General features: G+C 38.5%; 1 protein-coding gene across 1 annotated transcript; it reads right to left on the bottom strand.

The window, feature by feature from the left end:
* Positions 1 to 643: 643 nt before the first annotated feature.
* On the bottom strand, positions 644 to 10,946 carry LOC104460527 (nuclear protein MDM1-like; the record flags this gene model as incomplete). Its single annotated transcript, XM_010078052.1, has 6 exons — positions 644 to 773; positions 2,913 to 3,046; positions 5,093 to 5,248; positions 7,313 to 7,447; positions 7,881 to 8,242; positions 10,841 to 10,946. Coding segments are annotated over 6 exons (1,023 nt in total), but the record flags the coding sequence as incomplete, so codon positions are not given.
* Positions 10,947 to 11,308: the final 362 nt, after the last annotated feature.

The following is an 11,308-nucleotide window of genomic DNA, read 5'->3' as shown; positions in this document are numbered from 1 at the left end:
GACTGCACCCCCCGTTCCCTGCCCCCCTGCGCCGCCGGGGTGGGGAGGTGGGGAGAAGGTACAGAACAAAGCCTTTGGGCTTTGGGAAGAAGGGAGGGGTGGGGGAGAAATGCCTTTTTAAGATGTGGTTTCTCTCTCTCAGTATCTTGCTTCTTGTTGTAAATAGTTAATACATTTAATTGGGGTTTTTTGTTCTTCACAAGTTGTGTTGGTTTCTTGCCCGCGACCCTAAGTGGTGAGTGAAACCCTCCCTGTCCCTGCCTCAGCCCACCAGGTGTTTAACAAAGGACTGTCCCTCTGGCCTTTCTAAACCACAACACTTACGCTTGCTACAACTGGGCTGAACATCAATGCTACAATTACCTGCTCCAAGAGACTGTTCTGGACGATTCTGATTTGTGAGGGAAACAAAGCTCCTCCTTCACTTTGTATGTCACATTAATATATTCTCTTAAGTCATACTGTCTTTTTTTTTTTTCTTACTAAATATTATACTGGCTTGTCAGAACCTAATCTTCTTTGTATACTCCCCTTTGGGAGTTTGAGTCATTAGCATCACAATCTCAAAACTGTATCTTATATATGCAACAAGTTTATACTTTGACAAGTTTTTTGCATATAAAAATCAAAATACAAAGCATACTTGGGCTTCAGATTTTTTAAGAATACTCACCTGGTTGGGAATTTTACTCCTGATACGAGACCAAACTCCATCTTTGTAGAAATACTGGGCTGGAGACAAAAATTTTGACCTATATTCAGTGTTCATCTTCCTAAGAAATCAAGAATGAGGAGAGGAAAAAAAGACAGAAAGAGTAAAGTTTGATATCCAGAATACTCTTTAGGAGCACTTTTAAAGTTGTATCACCAATCATAAGCATACTTGCACTTAAGTGCCAGGCTGAGAAGTCAAAAACACATGCTTTGAAACACAGCTCATCCACACCAACACAACTAGGAAACCTGTGAAAAATCTCATTCACAGTTGGTGGCTCTTCAAGTAGTTAGTCCTGTTGTTTTTTTCCTCACAACTGTTCTGACAGAAGCTTTTGCCCTGACAGCCACATCAGCAGAACTAATACACACGTAAGCCTCAATTACTTCAACGCAAAGTGGAACATCTTGGTTTAAGTCACTGATGAAGGTGCATTTAGGTAAAAATGCCTGGTTTGGCACTAATGTGTCCAAGACATTTCTGTCTATGAACTCCACTCTAAACGTGCTCTGAATATGGGTGGGGGCTAGAAACATTCAACTACCAGAACAGCGGTCAGCATGATTCATCTAACTATATCCGACTGGCTTTGATCTTCAAAAGGCCTCAGTACTCAAAAAGATGGATTAATTTTCCCTTCTGCCACACACATACATACACAGAAAAACTAACATCATCTAACATAAAGCAGGCAACAAGCAATACTTCAAGTCCTTAAGCATTGAAGTGTGGATGTATCAGCTTAAGTCTAAAGAGGTTTTTGGCTTTAATCTTACATCAGAACAGGGCTAACTTGATTTTCATATATTCAGCACTGGGTGAAAAAGCCTTCTTTTTCAGTTCTTCAGAAATAGACCCTAAAAGCCTGAACTCAGAGAATAAAATGCACCTTGTAAAAATAAAAATATCAAGGCAAAAAAACCCTTTTTATTCAAAATTTCTCTCCGTATGTTCCTTTCTTTGAAACTGTCAGAATTCCTTCCGTTTTGGTTGCAAAACTAATGGATTAGCTCAAAACCACATCACTGGCCTTGATGGCAGTCATTCTGTTGCATGAGCAGGCCATGCAATGTAGGTTGCACAGAAAGTGACAGTCCTGTCTGCATATTGAGAACTTGTACATTTTGACAGTTATTTGCCCAGTGACTGTTTTGGAAACTTCTAACTTGTGTTACCACACTGAAGGTGTAAGAGGCTGAAATTTGTCCTTAAATGAAAAAAGACATGGCAAATGTTCAAGAATTTTACACACTACTCACTGCAAAATGATCTACTATGTCAAACAGCTATGAAAACCAAAGAGGTAAAAGTTTTAACTATATTATATACACTCACTTTTTCATAAAGCAATTTTATTTCATTGTATTTTGGGTAATCATTTTTCAATAATCTCCCAGTATCCAAGAGCATCCAGACCTAGGTAAGTCTCCTCTCCCATCTTTAATCTAATGCCTTAACACTGACAGAAAGACATGCGAATGAAAGCAATCACTGGGACATACATTAAGCACAAAGACAGTAGAGATGGATTAATTTATGTATTCTAAAACCTACATCCGTTACAGACTTTTATTTCTCTTGGCATATCTCAGATGTGTAGAAAATGGAAACGTGAGTTCAGTTCCTGCAATGTACGTATGTGGCAGAAGAAAGACATACTTTGCTAGCCCTCAGTAACATACATTTTCATTTTACTTCCATGCTTGTCAGACTACCCTAAAGGGACAGATTTATTTCCTTTTACCTCATGTGTTTGCTTTTGCTACTCTAGGACAGAAAGTGGTACAGACTAGAAAAAGCAGACACTAAGTACAATCATCACAGTTTTAAAGCGCGGAGCAAGCATAAGAGAGCAGGTTGAGAGGTGAATACAACTTTCAAAGAACTTGCCAAAAGTTTAGTAGCAGCACTGCACCAATTTAATTTATTTCATGATAAATTTATTAATAACATTATTATTGCATCAGAAGGTTCAACTGAACGAGTGTGCTTACAAAGCTTCCACTGCCCAGAGAAGGGGACAGAAATTAACACTAGGTTTAGATGTACTCACAGGAAGCTCAGCTGCAGCGCTGAAAGGGGGCATTTGCCTCTGCAACTGTAGCATGGCGTGGTTAAAGGTCCATCATTCACCATTCTACACATTAGGCTGCTGTACACCTATTCGCTAGGCTAGGTTTTCCTATTTTATACATACCCACGACTTGTATGTAAAGAGAGGGGCTTTGGACTGATATGTTGCTTATTTTTTTGTTTAGGATGTTTCTGTTCTGATTTCCCTTGTTTTGCTGCATCTTCTGCTGGCTTTTGAAACGGTTCTTCCCTCTTACTCTAAGGCAAAGATAATTTTAAAAATACCAAATTAGCTAACAATCTGAAAACCCTCATATTCCTCTTGTCGTCAAGCTTTTGCAAAAAGTTTATTTTATTTTAGTGTTAACTGTTTTGCATAGTTAATACAAACAAGAGTATTACGTTCCTTTGTTAATACAAAAATAAACTATCAAAATGCCAAAGCTAAGATTCGGAGTGCAACATTCAGCTAGCTAGATGATCCATTTCATACACTTTACAAAATGAATTTATCATGAAACATAGAAATAAAATAATACAATACCTGTGTATTTTGAGTTGTGTAAGACTTAACGCGTATACTTTTGGAATCTTTAATAAATTTTAAAAAATAAAAGCTCTTAGCTTTACAGTCAAGCAATATAAACCAATGTATAATAAACCAAAAGGCAATTTTTTCATTTGCTTCCATTCTGGTTTATAAAGGGTCATATTGGCTTGTTCAATTTTCACATCAAAGATATTTTTTTCCTGCTTATTTTATCCTCTCAGAAATCTCGTGCATGATTTCTGATTCTGCTAGAAATCTTCACAGATATTGTTCAAGTTCAAGGAAAAAAAAAAAAAAGCCCACTAAAATCCCCCAAAACTTCTTCAAGATGTTAATCAGAGAAGAAATACAAGTATAAACAAAGAATGGTTCAGAGACTTTCACCAAAATTCCCTTATCATGCGTTCTCTTCCACCACTTTACTATCTCTCTTGAGGAAAAAAGAACCTGAATTTCCAATATTAAAAATAAAAAAGTGCTTCCTGAAAGCCTCATGCCTTTCAAGATTTCTTCACATCTGCTAGGAGAGATAAAAGTGGACATAACATTCCTCACTCCCAGATGAGATTTAAAGCACTGGGCAAGTCTGAGTTTTAACCAATAAAGCCTCCAAGCCAACAATCATCTTTAAGAACCTCAAGAGTATCAACGGCTTAAACTGAGCCACAGGCACTCCATGTTAAATATGCATTTTGCTCACCAATGATCCAAGTGAACACCTTGTCTGAACAATGGCTCTTCCTGTCTTATCAAGGAACAGAGAAGGATACTGAAGAGGCTCATATGTGGTCCTTCCACCTGAAGGATGGTTAGCTAACCTGCAGGAATTTAGACAACACTACACTTGGCAGCTTGCTACAAAAATAGACATTCATATGTCCATCTTGCAAAATAGGTCAATCTAAATTGCTCTTGCCTATTTTAAAAGGAAGTCTCAGTCTGAAACAATTCCATTTCATTAAATGTATCTGGTAAAACTGACAAAGCCATGTTTCCCAGAAGTCCACTTAAGTCTCTCCAAGCCAACAGCAAGACAAGGAAATGCAAGGCCTCACAAAGGCAAACTGATATCCTAAAAGACATCATAATGTTTTGAACTGAGTGAAAGAGCCTATGTAGGCTACACAATGTCCTGTTATAACCCTGTGCTAAATAAAATCACTTACCTTTCAACTTATCAAGGCAAAGTGAAATTAATTGTAACCCTTCCTCTACGTTTCTTCAAATTACAAATATTGGCTGAAAATCAGTTACAACTGTGGCATCCTCCATACATCAAAATATTTTTTAAAATTTTACACTATGTCTGATTTATGAGATCCAAGAAGTTCCAGACCTCCTACCCAGCCCTCCTGCATACTAAGAGACTACACTGATACCAATGAGTATAAATCAGAGATTTAGATTTCAGAAACTATCCTAATGACTAAAAACTAAGTTTCAACTTAAAAAAAAAGAGCCCACCTGAAAACCCATAAATCAAGGTGACAGAAAAAACACACTTAAAATGTCATTGTAAACTGAACAAATGCACTACAGAAACTACAGAACCCTACAGAAACCCATAAGATAGAAAAGAGCTGTACAGTATTATTTTCAGTCTTTTATCACAAAACCACTCCTGAGTCCAGTGTCATTAGCAAGTTCTAAAATGCAACTAAAAAATTTCAAAATAAGCCCACGCCTGCACTACAGAAAAGATGAATCAATATTATAGAAGTACACTAATGCCTTTCTTTTAGAGAAATATTTACTTGTTCACAAACCGTAAATTCCTTCTCTTCTGAGCCACCGCTCTCTTGTGGACCCTTAACAGGAGGAGACTCTTTGACATTTCTCTCATATGCAGTTTCAGAAGTAATTGCAGGAGATTTAAACGGAGGTATGGATTTACTTGTGTGGCAAATAACCTTGGAGGGGAAAGAAAACAACAACAAAAAAAAAGGGTGTGATTTGTTACCTTAAGGCTAAATTTTCAAAATTGGTTAACCAATTCATGCAAATACACTCACATATGAGCAGAGAAATGGTCACGTGTATAACTACAGCACGTGCAGACTAATTGACTTCTAGGACATATTGAAGAGTAAGTTGTATCTGATAAATATACATTTAAAATTGATCCAGTCAGATATAGTTAAACATGTGGTCAAACGCTGTTCTTACTAAAGTTCACTAACAGACACTGTTTATTTCGTAAGACAGTTCACCTTCAGAGGTGTATGTAGGATCACATTTTTTAAAACGTATGCCATAAACTTCCCTTTGAGTCCTCAGTACATGCCCAGTCCATAAGCAACAGACAACTGTTCTGTGTTTTAGAAATGGATGCTTAGGGCTTGAGTCATTTGAGCTATCCTCTATTTTTCAGTCAATACTGTATTATAAACCAAATTAGAGAATTTGCCTGATACCTGCTCAGGTATCATCTCCTCATAGGATCCTGAATTAAAAGACCATACTATATGTCACAACCATACGTTTTCCCCAACTTTGCTATGATAGTTTAGTCTGACTTATAACCTAACTGGGATAACTTTGATATTTTCACAGAACCTTCAAGGGAAAGGTACTGTCATTATTCAGTATCCAGGTATATTCTCGATCATATCAACAGCAATTAGAAGAATCAGTTTGTTAATAGGTATAATTTTTATCATTAAATTCTAATTTTAAGTTGAGAACCGTAAACACTTATGCATATTTAAATTCTCTCCAAATTCTATTTATCTAAGGTTTTACAGTGCCTACAGACTTATTCTTACAGCTTCTTATTCTGTATAAGCTATGAAAAATTTTGCTACTCCAGATTTCAGTCTTTCTTCTGAAATAGCACAATGTACACAAGCATCAATAATGCAATTATCAAACTGATTTCTTACAAAATCAAATTGAATTCTCCACAAAATTTTCCATAAGGTGGCTTCTGCACTATTGTCATGCATTTCAGTGAGTTTTCCTTGGATAAGAAGCTGCTGGGAAATAGATAGCTCATAGCAAGTCACCTGCTTGGAATTCCAACAGAAAAAGAAAGAATAGTGATTGATCCTAGTTATCAACATCTATTGACTCTGAAAGCTGTTACTGAACAAATCTGCTACCTGTGGGGTAAAAACAGAGAGTGCATCATCTGTAGTAATCCCATTAGTGTATATGCTCCCAGTGAAGAGACAGAAGACAAAATAAAAGCAGAAGTGCCTATTTTATACTGTAACATGATCAAAACGCAGACTGAGTCTCCTAAGTCCTGCTCCCAGTAACAGTGAATGAAAACACGACAGTCTCACAATCGGAGTTACTCTTTGTGGTCTGATTAGAAATAGCAGCATTTCCAATCCTACAAAGCTCAGAAACTCATGAGACGTATCAAAATGCCACAAAAGCATCTTAAAATCCAAAGACTCCATTTTTTAAATACAAGCAGTTCTCATGAAAGAAAAACACTACTGAGATGCACTTTAGGGCTTAGAAGTACATGTGCACTGAGATGGAGACTGAGAATAAGAAACGTGGCAACTCACAAAAGACTATGAGAATAAATAGTGAAACCTGAATTATTTCAGTTGAAAGAGATGTTGTTACAACACAAAACACCTGAACATTCCTCTGCCGATTAGCTATATACTAGACAATATAAAAATTATAACAATGAAGGGTAACATTGAGTAGGATCTTAGAGCTCCTAAGGTAAATTAATGCAAACAGAAGAAAATGGGTCTGTTAGAAAGGATGGAATACAACCAGGGATAAGGAGAACGAGTAATTAGACTTGACAACAAGAAAGGAATACAGGAAAACAAATCTAATTATACTACACTTTTTTATACTGAAATTAAAAAAAATATATAATGTAACAACATTCAAGTTTGTCCTTCCCCGGCCTAAAGAGGAAAAAAGGAAATCCTCGAAGGTAAGCAACTTTGCTGATACATAAAAGAAAGTATTCATTCACTTTTCGGATTCTTTAAAGTTACCTGTTCAGCTGCAAGTATAGGTGACTTTTCATGAGGACTCTTCCAAACAAACTGGCTTTGATACTCAGAATTTCTGGGGAAAGTATTTAAACGTGAAATATTCATGTCTGCTTTCCTCTGAAGGACCCTGTGAAGCTGACAACATAAAAAAAAATATAACAACGCCAATTGCTCCCTTTCCTCCAATATTTTGCAAGTCAGACATCTTTCAATGCACACTTTCAAACCAATGACTTGGGTTTTGGCTGTATGAATTAAATGAGTGGAAAGTAGATTTTCTCATTATAGCAAACAACCCCAAAAAGTCTATATTATATGCTAAATCCTTGTTTAACTGAAATCAAAAGTGATGGCATATGAAGGGTAAGCTCCTACTGACCTAAGTGGAACCAAAATCTGGTCTCAAAAGTACTATTCTCCCAACAGAGAAGCCACAACATAGAATATCAAAATACAGAACTAAGGAGAGAGTTAGACAACAGAGGCTGGTGTATGTGCATTAAATTACTGTAAGCATCACACTAGTAATTTTTATACTGGGCAATTAAAAAAAAAAATCTTCCCTTACCCCATTACTTGTTTTTTCTAATTCTTTTTTTGGAGGTGAAAATGCTTCATTTTGATTTGGTGGCGCTGCAGAGGGTGATCTCTTCATGTTGTTTTCTACAAGGGCAAGAGCTGTTTCACCTTCTGAACCTACTGAATGTGACTGAACTTTTGGGGGGAGTCTGGGTCCTTCTGGCGTTTCAATTTTTTCCTGATTCACATCATTGTTGTTGTGGTCTGTGTGCAACGCGGCAGTCCTAAGAGCTTCAGTTTCAAGTGGGTCATTCAAATCACAATCAGCTGTCCATTCAAAGGACTTTGAAATCTGTGGATTACGGTAAGGTACCCTTCTCTTGGAAATGAAGTTTGGTTCTCTTGTGATTCCTGAAAAAGACGTATTAGGTTTAACAAAAACATTTGATTTTATTAAAGATATGATATCACTCTATTACAAGAATTAACAGAAAGTTTATCATATAACTGATGATTAGAAAAAACTATTTTAGTATTTTTGAGCAATGACACCCTATGAATTATGAGCACGGCTGTGAAACTCTGTCTTCTTCCCTATCTGCAAATGCCTTTCCTTTCCACTAAAGAGAGATAGGAACATGGTGCCCCGGGACCACGTCAGATAAAACCCTATAAAGCAAATATGGCCACAAAACAATATTTTTGCAAGTTGATTCTGCGAGTTGAACAACAACCACAAATTAACACAGCCAGTGAAAAGAATGTGGTTAACACAGATACAGAATAACTGACCTGCAGTGATTAAGTATGCCACGAACGCTTCTCATTACACATGCGCAATATCTCTCGCTGAACAGGTTCTCACCAACTGCGACAGGACAGTGCCAGATCCCCATCCAATATGACTGTGATTTAAAACCATCTCAGATAGCTCGTGACTTTTTACAGTACAAACACAAAAATACTTCCAAAATTGTAAAAAGACTATGTAACAAAAGCAAGTACCAAGTTGTTTTAAAGAATTGCTGGCCTTTATGCACACAGCTGAAAATAAAATTACCCCACCATTTTAAGAAGATTGAATGACTGAACATATTTAAAGCGGGAAGTCATAATCCAACTGCAAAGTGCTCAACCGCGAAGGAAGAATAAGTGAAGGCTCCTAACTGGCTGAAAGAAACACCTTCCAGGAGAGAGAGAAACTCCTCTCTCATGAAAAAGCAATGTAGAAAGAGAGAACCACCTACGGTAAAAGGTATACAGAATGTCTGGATGTCACACAGAATCACAGAATGTTAGAGATTGGAAGGGACCTCGAAAGATCATCTAGTCCAATCCCCCTGCCGGAGCAGGAACACCTAGATCAGATCACACAGGAACGCATCTAGGCGGGCTTTGAATGTCTCCAGAGAAGGAGACTCCACAACCTCTCTGGGCAGCCTGTTCCAGTGCTCTGTCACCCTCACCGTGAAGAAGTTTTTTCTCATATTCAAGTGGAACCTCCTATGTTCCAGCTTGAACCCATTGCCCCTTGTCCTACATATACAGGCGGTACAACAAAATTCCAGTGGAAAAACACTGGAAAAGTAGCAGGAAGGAATTCAGAGCATCTGCAGCTATTAACTTTTTGTGGTGATGTTCCGAGTCACTCTTAAAACTGACAACTATGTGTTTAAACAGGAAGAACCATAAGTGAATTATCAATAACAATCTGCAAGTCCTATGAGGTGGCAAGAGTGACATTTGAAGATGGAGATGGTTAAGCAGCCAGAAGTGGGAGTGAAAATGAATGCAAAAATGTAGGAAAACTACACCCAGCATGCACAAAAATACCGCTACCACATGAGGAGGACAAGAAACTGTATTGCTAACTCACGACTTTATTGCAAGTCTTGTAAAATTTGCGGTTTAGTTTGACTGGAATGGAAGCCTAGATTACAATTTTTAAAAGAAGTTAAGGTGTTTGGATGTTCAGGTGTTTCAGAATTCGTGGAAGTTACACTCTTCAATACAGGTACCCATACACAGAGTCATGTGCTAGGGAAAGCAAGGTTAAAGAAATACACATATTTTGCAGTAATGGAAAAAAGCAGTAATAGGTATAAAGAATAATCTTTAGCAAGATTAAATTATTTATTAAGATCTCTAGCATCTCCACCAAAACCAAACCCTACTCCCAGAAGTCAGCTCTTAATTACTAGGCTGTAATTTAGGATGCTTATCATATTGTAGGATTTAACATATTTTACTCTAATTACACCGACTGGGTAGTGCCGTTGCACTGAACTGCACAATTTTGCTAATCTGTCTTGTGCCACTACAATAATTCCTATTTTTTACTGCTCCTTTTCCTTTTCAAAGCACTGCAGTTGCATCACTCTCCAGCTTACTCCTAATCCTCAACTCTCTACAGGCCTTTCAACCCAGACGCTATTTCCTTTGTCTTCTACTTCCCAACCCCACATTTTCCTGCCATGATAATGTCTACAACTCCTAACACCTAGGCTACAGCATCATAAGCTTTTCCATGTAATGCTCATCTTTTTTTTCCACTAGCTGTCTCTGTTACTCTTCATAACAATTTTACTTTGCTATCCAACTTTGCCCCAAGTTAGTCTCCTCTTAAATACAGAATTTTACTCACTGTTTCCATGCACCACAGGTAACCCAATGCCTCCTTCTACGCTCCCTGTATGGGTTAACACTGCATTTGTGCCTCATGTCAGAAACCACCCTTCAGGTTCCATACAAGCAGCACTAGCATTCAAAGAAAGTTGCACTGTAGCCAGAAAGAATATGGTATTTAAAAACATATTCTAAATGATGACCAGGAGTATACTTTTACCTGTATGAAGGGCACAAGCTGCAAACAATACCAGTTCACTGCGACCATGCACCCTCTCACAGCAAACCCCTCTAGGCCCAGTGCAGCCCAGGCTGCTCCTCACCAAGCCAGCTCGGACAGCACCGGGGTTTGCAACCAAGGGGGCAGCTTTCAGGGGCGCTTACCAAACTGATCCGACCGAAGTCCTGCCCACAAGGATTTCTGCTGTTGGGATGGGCTACAAAACTCTGGGGTTTTCCATCTGAAGTTCCTCTTATATTCACTCAGCCCCTGCAGCAAACAGAGAGGTGTCTGTCAAGTGACCCGTGCACATCCTGCTTCTGCTGGTGACAGATCTCCAAGGGGAAAAACACCAACAAGGCCGCTGCAGGATTCAGCCAAGCTGGCAGGCTGCTCTGCATTTTCCAACCCATCCACCCCCCGGAGGCCATGCACCAAAACGAACGCAAAAAACTTATGTCTGTCAGTGAATAAAGTTTCAGCAACAAACACCGCCTGAACCCTCAGTCACCCACATGACTGGACTCTTTCTGTCTTTATCAGCCGGCTCTCCTCAGCGCAGGGGTCTCCCCTTTCCCGCTTCGTCCGTGGCACGCCAGAAACAGCTGCACCCCCCCAACTCCCATCCGCCG

Source organism: Pterocles gutturalis, unplaced genomic scaffold (assembly GCF_000699245.1).
Source record: "Pterocles gutturalis isolate BGI_N339 unplaced genomic scaffold, ASM69924v1 scaffold4036, whole genome shotgun sequence".
Taxonomy (NCBI): domain Eukaryota; kingdom Metazoa; phylum Chordata; class Aves; order Pterocliformes; family Pteroclidae; genus Pterocles; species Pterocles gutturalis.
This window is presented reverse-complemented; position numbering and strand designations above follow the sequence as displayed.